At 37.3% G+C, this 21608-nt stretch overlaps 1 protein-coding gene across 1 annotated transcript in view; it reads left to right on the top strand.

The window, feature by feature from the left end:
* The first annotated feature begins 220 nt into the window (after nucleotides 1-220).
* The window catches only part of LOC131693693 (frizzled-like), a 333538-nt gene continuing 312150 nt past the window's right edge, over nucleotides 221-21608 (top strand). Inside the window, exon 1 of the mRNA XM_058981743.1 lies at nucleotides 221-1571. Coding sequence (XP_058837726.1) covers nucleotides 894-1571 — 678 coding nt within the window. The 5' untranslated portion in view covers nucleotides 221-893. The remainder of the gene's footprint in view (nucleotides 1572-21608) is intronic.

The following is a 21608-nucleotide window of genomic DNA, read 5'->3' as shown; positions in this document are numbered from 1 at the left end:
GCCGCTAATTGTTTACATCTCCGGTGTCGATATCACGCACACATTTACACAAACAGAAAGAAAAAAATCGTCTCGCATAGCAGAACGCTCCTGACAGGAGGATCGGAGAATGAATCGCCGACCGAAACTTTCGGTGGAAAGCATCAGACGAACACAGGCTTGTGCAAGCTGTACTGACTGGTTGCCACTTGTCTTTAGTTGTATTTCGGACGCTTTCGCTATCGGTGGTGTGTATTTCCGTTCCGTTTTGCGGTCGATCAAATTTATCGGTTCTAATAAGATTCCGAGCGAAAAAAGGCATTGTTCGAGTTAGGAAGCATTGGGCAGTCCGTCGGTCGGTCGGCTTTGATCGGTTAGGTTAGTGGAAATCGAAGCAAGCGCGCAATTGGGTTTCTAGTAGTGAGTGAAACAGCATGTTATCACATCTGGTATTTGTCAACACGCTGATCAAAGGTTCCGTCCGCAAGCCGATTCTACGCTGAGAACGTTGTGAAAGTAGTAAGACGAAGAAAGCTGTGGAGGTGAATGGTCTGGCGAGAGAAAAGATCGGGTTTTATTGCATTCAAGTGCGAAGAGTAGAATGTTATAAATTACGCGCAGTGCTGTGGTGTGTGTGAGCGGGTTAGTCTAAAAATATACATAAAGTGAGGGAAGTATCAATAGCAGCATCAACAGCGGTGGCGGCAGCTAAAGAAGCCTATCGGCAAGAGTGGTCTTCATGGTGTTTGTGTTGAGAATCATAGCTGATTTTATGCGTTGTTTATTGCGTTTGAAGTAAACGTCAGTTGAATGTGTGAGTGGTAAAATAACACCGAAGAGGTGTGTGAAGTGTTATAAAGTTGAGTGTCATACAGAAGAGTGTATATGAAGAATCGGCTTTAGGAAATTGGTTTATGAAAATGGGGAAAATATGTATGAAGTTAAGCTGTATTGTTCTGCTGATGGGTTATGCAAACGTCGGATTATCCATCCAGCAGCAGGATTCTTTCGGAGGCCACGAGATTTCCAGCATTAGCTCGGATGACTTTCAGCATCACAATCGCTGTGAACCGATCACCATCCCGTTTTGTACCGACATTCAGTACAACAAAACCATCATGCCTAACCTGATAGGACACACAAAGCAGGAGGAAGCAGCCCTCGAAGTTCATCAGTTCATTCCCCTGGTCAAAATCGACTGCAGTCCAGACCTGAAATTTTTCCTTTGTACTCTGTATGCACCTGTCTGCACTATCCTCAACTTTCCGATACCACCTTGCCGCAGTTTGTGCGAAAGCGCTCGTGTGTGTGAAACGATTATGAAAACTTTCGATTTCCAGTGGCCGGAGAATCTAGAGTGCAGCAAATTCCCCGAGGACGGCAAAGAGTTGTGCGTATCGCAGAACAACTCTTCGGAAAGCACCCCGATGCCAACGAATTCCATGCACGCCACCAAGTCACATGCACCCCGAAAGAACGTTCACTCCGGATCCGGCAATATTGCCACTGGCCATCGGGATCTGGGATTCATCTGTCCGGTTCAGCTGAAGGCTCCGACGATTATGGGATATCAACTGACCGTAGGGGGAAAGGTAGGCATCGGCATCTTCTTCCGAAATGGTGTATCACAATGTACTGTAACGGGGTTCCCTTTGGACTTACAATTCACAACATGTCTGCAATATTGAGCTACATTTTTAGTTCAAACACGTCCCACTCGTCTACAGGCTTAATATGGTGCACTTTTTGCCATCGTCCGTTGGCCAGGCGAATACGGACTCGATATAAAGAACCAACAAAGTGGCGAACGATGGTGTGCGATGTGGCTCAGACCAAACTCTTGTAGGGGAAAGTACGCTGTTGTGAACACGATCTGAAAAATAGTCACCTTGCATATTTCAAACCTGAAAAATTGAATAATTAATGTTACAATGATTTTCAATATTTTCTAAGGGAGCTAATCGGATAAACCAAATTTGTGCAAGAGCACAAAATGTTAATAAATAGGATTGTGTTACTATGTTGATAGATTATAACCTTCAATCACGGTTTGCGAAATCTTGAATTTTTCTGTAACCTTACGGTGTCCAGCTTTACCCACTCTACCCTAATCCTCGAAAGTGTTTCCGTACCATCGCCGCCGACCAGCCTTTGCCAGTCATGTGGAACAACCCGGCAGGATCATATTTACCTACTCAGTGGAGTTGATGGTTGAGAAGTCATACAAAACCAGCAGCCTGTCTCATTTATAGCCCTTTTTGACAAGTTTCGTGTGTAGAAAGGTTCGGAGAGTAGTGCAGAAGCGTTGGCAATTTCTTGTCCACAGGAAACGAACGTGTGAAAACAGCGCCGCATAAAATGCCCCTTGACATTTTGTTTCTGAACATGGTTTTGCCAGCAACTGGTCTTTTCATCTAACTCTGCACAGTAGGTATGAATGGTGCTAATTAACTGATAAACGTCGAAAATAATAGAGAAATTTGCATTGGAAAATGGCAAAAATCAAGAACCTAAATAATGAGACCCTTTTCCAACTACGCACATGGTAGCTTGGGTGTTAATAGATTAAATATGAAACAGCCTTGTATATTTCAGTGCTAGTGTGGTAAGTTGGAAGTATTTATTCATTCATGCATTTACGAACACATTAACCAAATTCGAGTTCTACCCCGATCAGAAACACAACAAAAATATTTCAAAACTATATCTCGCATTGCTACTTGTTATAAATTTCTGTTATTTTAACTACTAACGAGACCTAATTTAAAACACAACATGTTACAAAAATTGTGTTCTGTTATAATCTTGTTATTTCATTCTGATCGGGACTGCACGTAAATATATTTGACAGGCCACGACGGTGGTGGTTTTGAGGCAATGTCACCGCTAAAATGGCAAATAAATCTAATGAATGACGAGTGTGGAGACAGACTCCAGCAGGGTAGGAGCTTGAGGCCGATATAGATGCTATACATCTCTATTACCGACTAGACCTGGGTGTAGTCATCACGAATGATTTTCAAAATACCCGGGAGCCGCGCAAAAAACGGCACGGAAGTTGCCCAATAAGGTCAGAGTACTACAGATTCAACACAAGTAGCTGTATCAGAAGAAAACTCTGTTGTTGATGATAATCTTGCAAATGCTGATGCCTGTGTTTCTATTTCATTTCGAATGTCGATATTGCAGATGAGTCGTCACTTATTTTGGCAGTTATGGTTCTACCTGAATTATTAGAGAAATGTCATTATGTTATCGACTATGCACCATTCTATCTATCATGATGATGACCATGATTGTCTATCTGCACCATTCTTCGCTACATTAGGCATCCCACAAGGAAGCCATCTCAGTCCAGTAATAGTCCTCCTCTACTTTAATGACATCAATATCAAATTACAAGGACCTCGCCTTTCTTTCGTCGAGGACATGAACATTTTTCGACAAATACGGGAAAAACTGATGCCGAGTTTCTTCAGAGTGAACTGGAGAGCTTTAGCACGTGGTGTGAACTAAACAGAATAGTTTTAAACCCCAGTAAATGCTCAATCGTTACCTCGGAAGGGAAATAAAGCCGTTGGTTCCTGGTCCATGAGTTGATGGATCGATATCTAGTCCAGATAGTGGAGTCACCTCTCTGGCGTCGATAGTGCAGAACTAGAAACCAACTTCTATACTTACTAATAAATATCCTCCTCCCGTGATACCTTCGGAGCGCGCAGTAGTATACACGGCCTCTAGCAAAAGCAAGTATCGGACTAACATTCCTTCCCTTTCCTTCCGCGATTTACGTTCGCGTCTGGCCGGCGTCGGTATTGATCAATACAACAGTTTAGGATTTCCAGGAGTTGCACATTGAAAGATTCGCTACTCCCAAGCATAATTATCTACTCATTCCCTGTGCAACTTCAGCTAGTCCAGATCGATAACAGAGTGGCAGCCAGGAGTGGTCGCACAAGCTTAAGCTGTATGACTGATGATTGTTATCGATTTTCTTTGCAGCCGACACAAAGAATTTGTAAAAATCTGCATCAGTATCAGTTCATAAAAGCATCTCTGGTTCACTTGCTTGTGCAAAAAGATGGGTGGGTAGTGTTTGGGAATTCTGACGGCACTTGGACGGGTAATTCAAATCTAATGATATGCACCGCAATCAACAATCTACCATTCAGGTCACAACTCCTAAAACCTGTTGTTACGGCATTTAATTAGCAAGGGACTGGAAGGTGAAGTATATTTTTCAATATTAAAAGCCACAGTACTCAAGGGAGAGCAATGAGTTGAAGGGAGCAAGTTTAGAAAAGCGTGGAAGGATCATATATGCAAGCTAAGAGTTTACCGGCGACTTAACTTTTTGTCTTCTACCGTAGGAGTCAAGATCTTTTAGCATTAGAAATGCGAATCACCTGAGTCTACGGCATGTCCGGACAAGCGTAAAGTAACTAAAAACTGTCTCCTTTTTACACTGATGCTGATATTTCCGAATAGAGGCTCCGTCCGTCGTCTTCAAATACCTAGCGTCAACTGATTCCACGATCGTACAAGTCAAGAGCTGTAATTTACCAGAAATGAGCCCTAGTTAAACACGAAGTGTCTAACCGAACTATCGGAAATAAATGTAACGTTCGGTGAAGGAACAAATATTAAGATAAATTCTTCAGATTGTTGAATGACAGAGGCAGGTTGAATTCCCTAATAAATCGACTTCTTAGCGAACTAATCTGCACGTAGTCTCCTGGAAAAATCATCCGTCCGTTGCCTTCAAAAACCTAGCGTCATCTGATTTCGCAAAATTTTCCAAGAAAATGACCCGTCCGTCGCCTTCAAACACCTGACTGCGAATAATATTACAGACGAATGTACAGCGAACTTATGTGTAAGATTCCACAAAACTCTAGTGTTCTGCTGGCGCTATAAATTAATGGTTTTACCCGAAATAGGCTAGAAAATTTCCATTTCCCGCGCAGCATTAAAAAAAAAATCTAATAATTAGCTTCCGCTTTTATTTTAGAAAAAAATACTTTATACTTTAAAATCGAATAGAGATTCGTCAGGATTTTTCCGGGGAATTTGTTGATTCAACATTGTTCATGTTGAACTGAAAAATAAAGTAGAAGTAAACCAAAGGGGCCCAACCAACCAAGGGCGTCAGAAGACCACGCTACGGTCCTGCATGTTTGAGTTCCAATCAGAAAGGATTCTCGGTATCAGTAGGCTCGTAACAGTAGCCACGCCCTGCCCTGTCCTGATTGGGCATCATATCTGAAATTCTTTAAAAGGACAATCATAAAAGAGGAAGTGCGAACCAAGATAGTGTCCTCAATTGATCCTTTGTGACAAAGCTCATGCACTGATACATTATGTGACTGAATCATACAGACATTTCTACTGTTATCTGGTAGAATATATATATTGCACAAGGAAAAATCTTACGTCAATTGAAGGATGCTAATTCGAAAACCTGTTCCAAATTAATCCCGTGGGTAATGTTCACACGTGAGCTAGGATGTTGCTGTGTAACTGCGATCAGAACACCTCCGAAGGTGGATTTCGCGCTGCTGTTTTTGTTCCTATCACAACGGAAGACATTATAGGAACTGCCGAAAAGCCGATCATCAAAATCAGTTTCTGTCATAATAATGACATCGAAGTTGCAATCACGTACAGCAAGAAAAGCGGCAACAATTTTGGTTCGCAAGCCTCGTACGTTCTGGTAATAAAGCCAGATACCTTTGGGGTGATCATGTGAAACAGTGGGCGATTGTGTCTGCAAATGGATATGTGATTTCCCCGTGACTATAGTTGGTGGCGCAGGTAGGTTGGCGATGGTGTACTACAGCGTCAGTAATTATGAGGTTTCTCTCAAAGTGATTCCAGTATCAATCCTAGTTTCGTGAAGACCTTACTTTAGTTTTACCTGGCAAACCAGGGTCGGCGCTGGTTTCCATCATTGCGGGTAATTGCTACGAGTAATCAATCCTCGATCTAGCCATCTTCAGGCACCCCAAATAATGTGGGCAATCCAAACTCTACGCGGCGTGACACACGTTCGTTTTCTGGGTGGCAGACTGTGTGGCTGCATTCTGCACCTTTCGCGTCCTTGGCTTCGTGGCTTTTCGCACATTTTGGACAACCTATTGGTTTGGCGCAGGTGTGTGCTTTGTGGTCATATTAGGAGCAATTGTAGCATCGTAATACATCGACGTCTTAGAAGATCCGGCAGCGGTCCCAGCCAATGCGGACACGTTGAAGTTTCAGCAAGCAGTTGTAGGTGTTGGCATCAGTTTCCAATATTATTACAATGGAATTATTTCTGAGATTTCGTGATTTCAAGCTCACACGTTTCTGGCAGTTTTTCAATAAATTCATCCTGCTCAAATTTTTCCGAAATTCCAATAATTTTCTTGGTTCGAGCGGTTCATGAATCTCGACGTCATATTTCTCGGACAACAACTTTTTGGAAGTGGACACCAGTTTTAGAGCAAGCTCGCTAGAAGGACATTTAAATTGCTATACGCCGTTTTCCATCCGAATGTATCCACCAAATTTCGTTAAAACTTGTTTGAATAGACGTCTCACTTACTTCTTGGATACTAATTTTTTTGTCATAAAGTGATCTGAGTGTTTATGTCTACTAGCATGCAAAAACTTCCGCTTAGATGTGTGTTCTGTTTTTTAAATATCCAATGAAGTACCACAATTTTTATTGAACGTGGTTACACGATTGTTTAGAATTAATACATATCCTTGCGGTTGATTCGATGTATAGAAAAACAAATACAACCGAGGAAAATATCGTACGACCAACAGGATTATCGTCTTCCCAGATAACAAACGAGACAATAATATCCCGGACGCAACGGTTACAACAAACCAAAACGGAAAAAAATAATAAAAAGACAACCCCCAAACACAACATACCCGCTCCCATTGGAAGAAAGGAAGCAGGAAAATCCACCCGACTCGGCGTTGCTTCTATTTTTGCCAACCCTCAACAGTTTCCACATTATCCACGAAAAATAACTGCGCTTTGTGTCGTTGAACAGCATTCAAGTGAAAATATATAACATTCTTCCGTGCTTGTGTGTGTGTGTCGAAGATAAATGGCACAGGAAGTCAGGAAGGAAAAACCATTCAGATGAAGTACATTGTAGGATGTTTCTAGGAATGACGGCCAAACGCGAGTTACCGTCGCGTTCGCTAAAAGACTATGCTATTTTCAAGTTCACGGCTGAACAGAAATGCTGGAATAGTGTTATTAAATACGAATGAAATAATACCACAGACTAACAGACATAACACTATGAGGGAATTCCCTCAAAAAACATCGATCCGACAATTTTCCCAGAACACTAGCTCCACCTTTTATTCACAGTCTCAAACACTCATTTACTGGTGGGTTACCCCTCAGGTTTGCGAATAATTTTTCACTAGTGGTCTATCCCCCATATGTTTGTTCATATGTCAGTGGCGCCATGATTTCAAATGTGGCCACAGTCCCAACTACAAATACAGGGTGTTTGGTTCATGGTTAAGAATCTCTCGGGGGGTGATAGACTGCCATATTTGGAGAAAAAAATTGTTCTACACATACCATCAAATCTCAACCGTTACAGAGTTATTGAACTTTTTGTGTAAAAAACTTATTTGTCTTAAAATACCTCTAACTTTAAAAGTATACTTTGTATTTTAAATGTTTTAGTTCCATTCGAAAGGTGAGAAAATTTTCTATTGAATGGTGTTCTCATATCTTTTAAGTAATTAGTTTTAATTACCTTTTAACTGTAAAGTAGTTAAAAGTTAGTGTTTTTGAGGAGGTTTTTGCTAATTTTCTCGAAATAATGAAGTATGATTATAGCAATATCCAGTATCCAAAAGTTGAGTTTTAGGACGATTCATAATTTGTTCTTGGACGTCATATTTCTATCTCTTCTCATTTCTTAGTAATTTAATTACTATACTTTTCCCGTAACCGACTTGCAAGTGCTTAAAAGACTCTAATCTAAAAAATATGCTTTATATCATTATTTACAAGATTTCATTGGAAAGCTGAGAAAATTTCCTATCAATGTATGTACAAATGTCTTTTAGTTAAGTGTACTAAATGATTTTTTACTAACGAAATATCTCAAAATTTGTGTTTTTTGGAGAGTTTTTTAATTATTCTAATTATTAATCAACAAAATTTATCGTTACTATTGTTCATTTGATGCCCCTTAATGTTCTCTATAACTTTTAATTTGACACTTTATCTACATCTCTTTTCATTTTGCTGCTATTTAATAGTTAACACAGCATGAGCTCGCCACAAATGTAGTGGGTTCGAAATCGTTATTTTTGCATATGAAACGATGTGATAAAAACGATTTTGCGTCGAAACCAAAAGAGATAATTGAATGGAGTCAAAGAAAGAACTGTAGAGCTTGCTGAGATGCATTATTTCCATGATAATAATGGTGATGTTTATAATTTACTATTTTAAGAAAATTAACGAAAATGCTAATAATAGCACTAACTTTAAACTAATTTACTTTTAAAAGAATACTAAATTCACTTAACTGAAAGGTATTAATACATTTTTCACTGTAAAATTTTCCTGGCTTTCGATTAAAAAGAAAAAAAGTACAATAAGTGCCGTAATTTTTCAATTAGAGCTGGTACTAGTGAAAATAACATAAAAATATCCAAGTTGAATAACCCAAAATCATGAAAATAAGAAAAGGTAAGTGTATCATGTCAAAGAACAAATTAAGCAGCTCATCAAGACAATCTGAATTATTAAAAAGATGAGGTTAACTATTATGATTTTCAAGAAATGAACGAAAAATCGTCTGAAATTGTTTAATTTTCAATAAATTACTTTGAAAAGGCTATTTAAACTCATTAGCTGAAACATATGAGGGCATCACTCAATGCGAAATTTTCTCACCTTTCGAATGGAACTAAAACATTTAAAATACAAAGTATACTTTTAAAGTTAGAGTTATTTTAAGACAAATAAGTTTTTTACACTAAATGTTCAATAACTCTGTAACGGTTGAGATTTGATGGTATGTGTAGAACAATTTTTTTCTCCAAATATGGCAGTCTATCACCCCCCGAGAGATTCTTAACCATGAACCAAACACCCTGTATATTTAAAATGACTGTTAAAGCAGGCGAAGCTTTGTTTTTTAGTGTTATGTCTGTTAGTCTGTGATAATACCACGTTTCGCAAGTGTTCTACATTTTATCCAACATCTCATAAACAGATAGCTCTGAACTCCACAAATTTCCGTTCATCATACGATGGCGACCCAACCCAACCTGCTGCGGGTTATGGTGCTGTAATAGCAGAGCGAAAAGAAGACAGGAGAACTGTGTCAACGGTAAATGACGAAAATTAGGTTGATGACAGCCTGACGGAAAAGACTAGTGACACCCCCCTGAAGGACAAAATCACAGAAGAGTGGTTGCCGGATGAGCAAATCAAGTGGGTGCTACGAGGGCACGGCAGTACGGAATGTTGGGTTTTCTTTGTTTGAGGTACCGTTGCTTCTGGTCTGGAAGGATAAAAGCATTTTGTTGTGTTAGCATTTTTTATTAGAGTTTAGGTCGTACACCTTCAAGGTTAGACGAAATTACCGGACTAAAAATAGAAATTCCAATGTCAGCGCTTGGGAATGTAGTAAAAAACCTCTTACCGGAAGAATTTTTGCGCAACTGCCAACAACCAGGAAAAGTAACAGTCAGCATTTTATTTCGATTTCCTCAGCTCGGTACCCGATTTCCGTGCGCCACGCCGAGGCTTGTTGTCACACGTGTTGTTATCTAATTCAGCACTATATTTTCTGTCACAGCTGGCATACCTTTCCGGAAAATGTTTATCTCGGCGGCTTTCATCACTACCGGCAGCATTCAAGAACTGTTCTTTACTGTTTGGTGGTTATAACATTCCCGATCAAGTGGTAGTATCAAAAAAAATTCAGATTTTAAAATTCGTAACTAATTAATCTAAATTGTCAGATTTCAGTTGTTGAAATATAAAAAAAAATAATTTCAGCTTTGATATAGAATTTTGATAGTATGTATTTTACTATACTTTTCCGATCGGATTTATACGATTCTGCTCTACTCGGCACGGAATGTTATCTCATTTGCATGTCATCTCTAGAACCTTTCGTAACCGTTTAAGTTTTTCCGGGATATACTTCCACCGATCCAGTCAGTGTTGGTGACATCAGCAGAAGTAGCGAAGGCTCTCCCGCAACCAAGCTGGGATGTAATTGAAAAACTTTCGCACCACGCAATGAGAACAGAATCCTTGAATGAGATTCAATGTGTAAAAAGGAAAGCGGAAAAAGATTTCCGCCAGCTAACAAGTTGTGATTTTTCCTACATACTATCGATGCTTGGAACCACTTGAAAATGGCGTGTTCAGAAGTTGGTCCCGAGGGTTTAAGAGAAAGCTAATGGATTATCTTTTATTCTTCTCATCACTGATGCTGAAACGGCGTGTCATGTTTTTTCTTGTTAAAGGTTTAAAATATGCTGATAGGGGATGGTCACTTGTTCCATGGTTGCCATCTTCAACCTTGCAGTTAGTCGTTACCGTTGTCTCGGTGTGACTATTTTTGCAGAAAAAATAATACATGTTTTCTGATCGATACAAGTCCTACGTGGACTGACGCACTTCGCCGTACGACAATTTAATTAAACCCGAACATTCTACCCACTGAATTGACGAATGCCGCTTCCCTATAAAAAAAAGCGCACAATCAATTTCCAATATTTATACACCTCGACACTTTTACAATCGGGATATAACATTTCCGATAACAACTCACACCGAACCATATACAACGGAGAGGTCGGCTTGGCTGGTGATATCACGAACGGTTCTAAAAGCGAAACACCGGCAGCCAGTGGTAACAGCCGTGACTGCGGCGGCAGCCCATGGTTCTCTTTGAAGTCCATCCGACCAACAGCACCATTCTATGTGTATATAAACATTTGCAGAATGATTGCGTCCAGTAAAGGAACTGCATCGGTACATGCTATATGCAGTCCCACATATTGGGATGTAGTTCAGCCCGTATGGTGGTGCTTGGAATTGTATCGTAGTAGGTACGTACGGTACACAACCAACCAAGAACGTGGCGCGTAGTCAAAGCGCGGCCTTTGATCGTTGACACCATGCGCCGGCCGGTCAGCCGCACCGCCCTACCAAAGCAACCAAGGGAATTAGATAAACAAACAAGCTGAAACGTTTCGATGCAGCTGTATGCGAAGCCGGAGTTTCTTGTGCTACAGTATGGTGGTATACGAGAAGCGACGATAGAATTATGAAAACAAAAACCAAAAATGATAATAATACTCGGAACTAACGAAAGGAAAGCGGGCACGCTTTGGGTCGTCGACTATCTGTTTTCTGCTGTTATTACAAACAGTGGGACGAAAATAGCTCCCCAGTATCCCCCTTGGACTAAGTGAAGCAGAAACACGTGCTACACACGGTACAACGACCAGCAAGCTCAACAACTCCGCTCCGGCCAGGGATGAGCAGCGACCGTCGCGGGACAAAGACGCACAGAACCGGTATCGTTTATCAAAATAGATAAACAAGCTGGGAATTGAGACGTGCCTCGGAACGGTGGAATAGGTTTACTGCGAGAGGCGCGCTTATCACTGCTCAGTTGGTTCATGTGACATAAATCATAATCACGGGATATGCAGTAAAGATTGCGCTAGAGAGTGTTTGGTGTCAATATTTGCAGAACGTCGTTGTGTTGAAGCAGAGTGTGGAGGAACGAGGAACTAATCAGAGTTCTTGAGCAAGCTATCGTTGTATAATTTGTATAAACTGTTTTTGATGCGGACTTTTACACTGAGTCTTTTATGATTAATTGTTTCTCGGTGTTTGGAAAAAGGAAGTATTTTAGATAATCTTTATCTTTTCATTCGAGGCAAAACATGTTTCGGCTTACACAATTCTTTTAAAAAGTGTTGTAGCAAATAAGTAATCTTCCCATTTTCTTTAAATCCAAATCCAAACATGCAATGCAAGCAGTACAGTTAATCTTTAAAAAGACATGCATTTAAAAAAATCAAAATTTATCAAATCACAACCCTTTTATATTTTTACTGCTACCTAAGGATCTCGACAATATGGGAAAAAAATAATTACAGTATGTTTTATGTCATTTTTTTTTTGTTATGATTTTTCAAATTTCTCTTGGTCAAGTCTCCTCACGCCTTGTCTCCCCGCAGTGGGGAGACTTGACCAAAAAAAAAAACGATCGCAGAAAAACTTTTGTAACATTTCAAAAATTAAAATTAAAATTCTGCAAAAAATCATGAAGATGCACAATAATTTTGCACATTATATCTCAATGACTTTTGAGGGATTGAAGGCTTTTTTAGAGATTTATGCAGTTTTAGCTGAAAACCTGGTCAAGTCTCCCCATGTTCCATTTGCATAACCCTATAAGAGAATATTTTACTTCAGGCTCAACAGTAGCTTGGATCAATACTTTCAGCTTCAAAATTCTTTCACAATTACTAGCAAAGACTGGAAATACGTCTATTATTCGGTATATTTTCTGCATAATGAATAACTAACTTCTGATGATTTCAAAAAGGTTGTATTATACTGACAGAACTGGGCTTCCACTCATAATCGGTAGTGACGCAAAACCCCATAATCGATTTGAGAGGCACTGAATTGATGGAATACTTATCAGCACAAAAACTGCATATACTCAATGAAGGACATCGTCCAAAATTTGCATGATCTGGCAGGGGAGATGTGTTATATGTACAGCTCCGACAATATTAAATACATACGCATGAGTTGCTAAACTGGCTCTAACCCAACGAGCTCAATCTGATTTTAAGTGCATCGTATTTGATCATTCAATCGTAATCCCCAATTTACGAATTGGTACCTCTAGGAAGAGGGCTTGCGTACTATGTTATATGAGTATTTTCCAACTGCGATTGTGACTTGGATGAAGTCGTGGATAAAACAATCTCACTCATAGCATTTAGCAGCATACCAAGAGTTATGCGTGCTTCTAGCGGAACCACTTGATGGAAAGTCGAACTTAGTAGACTCCAAAAGTCAAATTACCTGTGGTGTCCTTGAACGATTGGTTGAAACAAAATTTTCTACTTTTTGGAAACGGGGATGAAAAACTACTATTTTCAGCTGAAAAATATTTATAACATTAATATGAAAATTTGGCAAAAAAATGGAACTGTTCAAGGACACGGCAGTTAAATTACGAATAAGATAAAAAACAAGTTTTGAGATCGGTTGAAAACTTTTTCGGCAATCGTAGTCACCGCAAAGATGTTTTTAGGAAAATATGATTTCGAGATATTCGCGTTTAAAGTTTAAAGTGTAAGCCATGTCTCCGTAAAGGAGCAAGATGCAAAACGCTATAACTTTGCGTCCACTACTCCGGTCTCTACAAAAATATGACATTCAGCATTCTTAAGAATCTGAGCCATTTTTTGGCCGACCACAACATATGTAACCCCTTAAACTGACATCCATTTCTCAGAAAAGACTCAATCAATTTGCACAAACTTTTGATCATATGAAAGATGCATTTTATCCTCATAGAATCCTAATGTGTTTCATTTGAATTGGGTTTACGGTTCCGTAGTTCCATAGTTACAAAATCTTGCTTTACAACAATATTTTCTATTGGTACTACAATTCTTGTCTAGAATATTGACCTCTTAATTGTAATATTATTGTGCCATTATAATAAGAAACGTTACTGTCCGTGGTACGAAAGGTGCCTTACCTTTGACCCAGCTAAGTCTACGATATTTGTTTGATGTGCAGGTACCACCAAGCATGAGCCTCGTGTTCCATTTGACGTGATCGAAAAATGTCTAGATGTACGTGTCTGTGGCAGAAATGTCACCTAATTTTCTCAGAGATTCCCGAAGTGAATTGTATAAATTTAGTTCCAAATGGTTTGGCGTTTCAGAGGCGGTTGGTCGCGTAAGACACTCGTTGTATGTTCGAACTGCGCAATGGAATGTACGAAGTACCAAGGTTATGCTTTGTTTGGTTCATATTAAAATACATTTTCCGCTCAGCTTCTACGGAATTTCCTTTATGATCCGACTCTCGATTCCGAGGCTACGTTTTAATAAGTGCGGTCACATAGAACTCCAATATTCGAACAGGTACAAGTATGATAATTAAAATATGAAAATCTTGTGAAAATGCCAACTTTTCTTGCATTTGAAGAGTTAGGTCGCATAATCAAGGTTTTTTTTTTCAAAATTAGTTAAGGAATTTACATTTCGATTTCGTCTCATCAAAATCCGGCGCTAGCTTAGTTCTGAAATATTATACTTCGTAGAATACATCACCAAATATGGCAATGACGATATTTGTTTACAAAAATCTTCCAATATTTATTAAAAAATTCTCGATTTTTTGTAAAAAGTGCTTATAACGAGAGAGGAGCTAAGGGTTCGGTATTTGCGGTGCGTTGCGTAAGCACGTAGATTGCGGACTGATGATTCTCAATCCCACACAGACTACTTGATGAACATTGTTTAAGAATAAAAATTGTCCTAGCTCAAGCAAAAAGTTGACCTGTGAGGCCCCATTACGGGCTTTGACCATATTTACCGTACCTGTAGATATAAGAAAGAAACTGTTGATGTGGTACTTACTTAACGGAAAGCTGCGACTCAGTGTCACTCCCAACGGTTAGTAGGTAGGTATTTAGTCAGGATTCATGCTTCATGTTCGTGCTTCGTAATGCAACGTGCAACGCAGCGCAAATGAATATATCCGCTGTTTTTTTTTCCAAAAAAAACGGATTTTTTTATATAGAGCGCAAAAAAATAATTTGTTCGAAGTATTTGCCCTCGCTAGCTATATATTTTCCCATCTCTCGGTAATTTTTGTTGTTTTTTTACCTCTACCTTTTTTACCTTTGCCATTTTTGGGTGTCTTTGTACGAATCGAAGTGCTGTTCTCCAGGCGCGTGACTCATCGATGAAAACAGATGATAATCGGAAGGGGTCAGGGTCTGGTGAATTGGCGGGGGAGGTGGCACCTCCCAGTTGAGTGTCTCCAAGTAATTTTGGACCATTTTTGATTTGTGCGATGGGGGCTGTCTTTGTTTATTAGTTATTGGTGGTAGCAATGAACATTGACAGTTTCAGTTTTTTTTTTTAAATTTTTCTTAATTTTTTTGTAATTTTTTTTTTATTTTTTGTTATTTTTTTTTAATTTTTTTTTTCATTTTTCGATAACGCACTTTGACTGTAGGCCTCCACAAGCATTCGATACGATTAGCAGACGATTTCTTCAAATTAAGGCGAAAAAATAGAGTTATGCAAATCCCCAAATGGGAAATTAGAGATTCCCGCATATGCTCTTTTTGTGACACAAACTTAGACCTAATTACGCAAGGGATAATGTAAGTTGTCATATGAAATCACTTATGATGTGCAAACATTAATGTAAACAGGTGTCGAACTCACACAAAAAAATGTGACGTTTCTATGGTAACTAAATATGCTCAGTAACGCCATCTATGAGCAGACGGCGGATTAAATCTTATACACCTAGTACAGTTCTATGTAAAATAATTAGATTCTGGTTAACGAATTGTCGAGAGTAAATTCCGATAGTATATTCCGATATGGGTTTATTTTATTCATTTTATCCGTTGTATTCGTTTTATTCAATTTATTTATCTTATTCATTTTGTTAACTTTATTCACATTATTGATTTTGTATGCATTTAGTTTATATTTTATTTTTTGCCGTCATAACTCAAATTATCCATTTAATTCATCTTATTAATTTTATTCATCTTATCCATTTTATCCACTTAATCTATTTTATCCATTTTATCTCTTTTATTCATTTTATCCATTTTATTCATTTTATTCTATTTATTTTTTACTATTTATGTATTTTGTTCATTTTATCCAACTTTATAAACTTTATCTATTTTATCCATTTAATCTATCTTATCTACTTTTGCCATGTTATCCATTTTATCTATTTCATCCATTTTATTCTTTTTAGCCACTTTATGCATTTTTCGATTTTATCCATTTTATTCATTTATTCATTTATTCATTTATTCATTTATTCATTTATTCATTTATTCATTTATTCATTTATTCATTTATTCATTTATTCATTTATTCATTTATTCATTTATTCATTTATTCATTTATTCATTTATTCATTTATTCATTTATTCATTTATTCATTTATTCATTTATTCATTTATTCATTTATTCATTTATTCATTTATTCATTTATTCATTTATTCATTTATTCATTTATTCATTTATTCATTTATTCATTTATTCATTTATTCATTTATTCATTTATTCATTTATTCATTTATTCATGTATTCATTTATTCATGTATTCATTTATTCATTTATTCATTTATTCATTTATTCATTTATTCATTTATTCATTTATTCATTTATTCATTTATTCATTTATTCATTTATTCATTTATTCATTTATTCATTTATTCATTTATTCATTTATTCATTTATTCATTTATTCATTTATTCATTTATTCATTTATTCATTTTTTCATTTATTCATTTATTCATTTATTCATTTATTCATTTATTCGTTTATTCATTTATTCATTTATTCATTGCTTTCATTTCATTACTTATTTGTTGTGGATTGTACTACAAAATATGATATATCATATGACAGAAACGGTATTAAGGGGTTGCACCACTGTAGAGCACGAAGAAAGGCATATTTCAGGAATTTAGCTTGACGCAATAAAGAGAGGAATCTGGATTTTGTAAATTGGAATATATAACATTTATAAATATTTTTTCTAATAATTTCACCCCAAGATGACGGCTGTGCAGCATTTTTCCCCGTGCTCGTTTATTTTTTGAATTGGTCCACGGCCGAAAAATCATAATATTTTATTCATTTTATTCGTTTCATTCGTTTCATTAAGTTTATTGATTTTGCTTATTTTTTGTTTTATTTATTTTATTCAATTATTTTAATAAATTTTATATATTTCATTATTTAATATATATATATATATATATATATATATATATATATATATATATATATATATATATATATATATATATATATATATATATATATATATATATATATATATATATATATATATATATATATATATATATATATATATATATATATATATATATATATATATATATAATTGCATTTATTTGTTGGTGAATGATCATCTAGTTAAAGCTCCCAATAAACAAAATTAGAAATTCATTTATTTGATTAATAATGATAGAATTAATTTAATTCAGATTTTTTATTCAGTCAATTTATTTAAATAATTTAATTCAATTCATTTATGTAATTCCTTTTTGCCTTTCTCATATAGAAAGGTTATGCAATCACTCTGATAAACGTCAACCTAATCCCGGCCCGGAGGGCCGAGTGTCATATCCCATTCGACTCAGCTCGTCGAGATCGGAAAAAGTCTGTATGTGTGTGTGTATGTGTGTGTGTATGTGTGTGTATGTGTGTGTATGTGTGTGTGTATGTATGTGCGTATGTGTCAAATAATGTCACTCATTTTTCTCAGAGATGGCTGGACCGATTTGCCCAAACTTAGTCTCAAATGAAAGGTCCATCGGCTGCTATTGAATTTTGGATAGATAGGAATTCTGGTTCCGGAATTACAGGTTTCAGAGTGCGGCCACACAGAAATTTCTCATATAAACTATAGGAAAAATTAAAAATAAAATTTTTATTTTTGATGCTAAATGTGTTCAAGGTGCATGAAACGTCGAGATTTGATTCAAACTCGAAAAAAAATTTGACGACAATTCACTTTTTTGGATTTTGGCACATTTTTGCCTTTCTCATATAGAAAGGTTATGCATTCACTCTGAAAAACGTCAACCTAATCCCGGCTTAATTTTCGACTCGCATAAGGTTTCTGAATTTTAACAGGGGCGTAGTTGATGGTTTACGGAGAGGGGTTACACCCCCTTCTACTGTTCACTCCCCTCCTTTAAAAATCTCCTTAAATCACCCCTCAGACCACCACCCCATCCAGTCCTCATACCCCTCCCTTTCAACCCCATCATCTTTAAACCACCACTATATTACAAAGCATACCAATTTAAGCTGGGGAGTCGTTCGTTCATGGAACTTTCGCCCTCCTCACATACCCACCCCCGCATGACAAAATGAGTTAGCAAGCAGATAACATTGATCTAATGCTGATTAGGCTAATGGAGTATGATATTTTTTTGTTTTAAGTGTTTCACCGTCGACACGTAGCTCATCAAGTTCGTGGCTGGAATGCCATTGTGTATAAGAGCAGTGTACTAAGAATGTAATGGACATTTCCACAATTATGTTGAACATAAAAAGCCTCCGTGCCATAGTTTAGAGAAATGAGAAAGGCACAATTGCACCGCTAGGTGGATTAAAACTGTTTTTTTTTTTAATTTTATTCGTCTTATTTATTTCACTTATTTTATTCGTTCCATTCTTTTTTTCAGTTCAAGCATTTTATTCTGTTTCTTCATTTTATTAATATAATTAATTCTGAACAGTCTTTTCTTTTATTCATTTAGTCAAATTTTTTAACTTGACTCAATTTACTTTTTTCTGCTAATTTGTAACTTTTTTAAACCTTTCTAATTTTTTATTTAATGGGATTAACTAATTAGATTTATATCTTTTATTATTTTTCATTTACATTAATAATTCTTCACATTTCATAATTTTCTTTCGTTTTTTGCTTTATTTATGTTGTTGGATTTCATTCGTTTAATTGATTTTCTATCAATAATTCAGTTTATTCTAGGTTGTATTCGTGCTGAGCCAAAACTCTATTCATCACTCCTCTACCCTAATAAAAATCTCATGGTTAAATAGCTTAACGACGTGTTCAGAATATCATCTAAACTATATAGGGAATGGTTTTACCATGTGGGTTATAGTATGTGCATAGTTTATTTTCATTAGGGTAGTCGAGCGCCTAGTTAGCAAAACCAATTAATTAACAAAAGTTCTATGAGTAAAAAATGTCCTCATCTCACTGCAAGGTGGATTAAGTCGGTTTTTCTATCGTTCTCGTAACTAACGAAAAACATTTATATCACGACCAATAAGTAGAGTGAACGATTGCTCGCGAATGTCAAATCGAAGGATCTGGTAACTGGTTTATTGATTACGGTGGCCCTGGATCGAATAAATAGCGAATTTGCTTCACTAAGAGGAACTAAATTGTGTAACAGGTCTTTTTGAAAATAAGCGTGATAATTTTTACATATGGGTTTGTTACTACAATATAACCCATCGAAATCAACAGGAATGTGATTGGCTGGTAAATGCCAAAGACCGATCCGAACTTGGAATCGCTTGTTTTATTAGAGCCGGAATTCCAATTCATGGTCCGGATCGGTTAAACTGGGTTTTTTTTATAATTTTTTTTTACTATATTAATAAGGACCAATTTGAAAATCGCAAGAAGATAGCTTAGGCGAATTGAGAAGACGTCAAGGACACAATAGTCATAACTTTTAAATATTTATTAGTTTTTGAGCTTTGTGAGTCGATGGTCTATATGTAGCAAACTAAGTTTACTCAAATTTCAATAGTTTCAGTAATTCTGCACATGCGAGATGAGTAAGAGAGCGTCTATCCTAGGTATATCTTTTCAAAATATTGCTTCCGTGAATAGTCGATCAGAATGTAGTAATTCGCTTAGCGGAACAATTTAAATTGAAGTAATATATGTTTCCTGTTACAAATGCGCTTTCTTTACTTGACTAATTACAGATCGACATAAAAACGAAAAAACAGCGTTTACTGTCAGTGTTATTAGATTTTAACGGCAACCAATTAATAGTTGATCAATAGTTGTCAAATGATGTTTTCCTCTATGTTAGTCGTGTCATCTCAGTTCGTGGCTGCAAAAAAAAAGTGAGTCGCTCAAACCTGTTCGTTCGTTGCACCATGCAGAGCCGGGTGGGGGCAATGAAAAATCAACACAAACTGCAAGACTTGATAGATCCGGTAACGCAATCTAGACAGGGGAAATTGAAATTGCGCAGCTGCAAGCAACTTTGCGAGTGTGAGCGGGGTACTAATTTGCCTAAGTGTGGCTGTCGGCGCTCACTTGCAGCAGCTTAGATTAATGACTGGCGAAAAAGTTGCTCTCCTCCTCCGAGTAGGCTTCAGCTAATTATATACGGGATGCCGTGTTGGCGGCATGCGTCTCAATTATGGGTGATAAACGAATGGAACCACATCATAAATTCGTTGAACTTAGTAGGATTGAATAAAATAAGATGTTTTAGCAATATTTTCATTCGAAAAAAAAAATCACATGTTTCGTCATTTCAACTTCGACCTCCTGGAGATTGATTGATTTGGTACATTTAAAAGTGAACGATACAATGTTCGTACCAGGCGTACATAAATCTCTGTGAGAATTGCAATGTAAAGGATCGTAAATAATTTGTTTATTTCTTTACGCTGTGTACTTTTGCACTACATACAGCCGATGTGTATCGAATGCGCCAGTAACAGGCGACGACAGCTCGCAACTCATTGACTTTGGTCCCTAGCTCCGCATTCACTGCCTCAACACCGCCACATTCAAACAAAAAATCAGAAATGCTTCGCGTAATTTATCGTTTCGCATTTAGTTTATAGCTTCGGAGCTACAAAGTTTAGTAAATTTCTTCCCATAAAACTCGAACCCAGTGGATGGCGTACACGCGTATATAAACTTGGACCAAATTCTGATACTTCCGCAGGCAGGATTCGTTCAGCCGGCTTGTCGGTTAAATCGGTTCGCCGTCGATTGCTTTGCTGCTGGTAGTTTGTTAGTCTAAGAGTGTATAAAACACAGCCGCCACCGCCACCGCCGCAGCTCACTGACTTTAGCACGGAATTATTCGTAGGCAGTTAAATTTAATTGCCCCACGGTTCAGTTGAGCCGCATAGAGATATTAGTTTTATGTTCTGTACCCCGGGGAGCTATTGCTAGTAAACTGCTCGACTATCGTTGATTAGTACACAAATCCAGGTCAATTACGGAGAATCTGCGAATGGAGTTGCACAACAAAGTGTGATGATTAATTTGAATAAGTTAATGTGCGTTTGGGAAAAACATTTGGTAGAATCGAATTTTTGGAGTCAGAGTCTGAGAACCGATTGGCATAACCTGACGAATCTTTTCAAGCGAATTCATCCATATATTATTATTCCGTTTTTCTCCTTCTCCATAACACAACTCGATCTAGAAGAAATAGTTTTTTTTCGGCACGCCTGAATAAAAGTAAAAGTGAATTGGATCCAATTTCAGCATCGGTCAGATCTTTGTCTTAAGTCTCCAACATATGCGCCCATGCCACCGAATCTTCTTCTTATTCTTCTTTTCATATAAAATCCAGATGCAACAATTTACTTTTACTTTATTTCATCACGTTTGGCCCAGTTCCGAGTACCATGATGGAAACACCCGCCAGCTGGCGACCAGATCAGTGTAAGTGCTCGGCTTCGTGATTCATGGCCTAACACATGTTCTACGTGTAGGCAAGTGATGTGCGTGTTTCGTGCTGCCTTCTTTGTTCAGTGGCAT

Source organism: Topomyia yanbarensis, chromosome 3 (genome assembly GCF_030247195.1).
Source record: "Topomyia yanbarensis strain Yona2022 chromosome 3, ASM3024719v1, whole genome shotgun sequence".
In the NCBI taxonomy this organism is placed as follows: domain Eukaryota; kingdom Metazoa; phylum Arthropoda; class Insecta; order Diptera; family Culicidae; genus Topomyia; species Topomyia yanbarensis.
The sequence above is the reverse complement of the archived record's forward strand: the minus strand, read 5'-3'. Positions and strand labels throughout refer to the sequence as shown.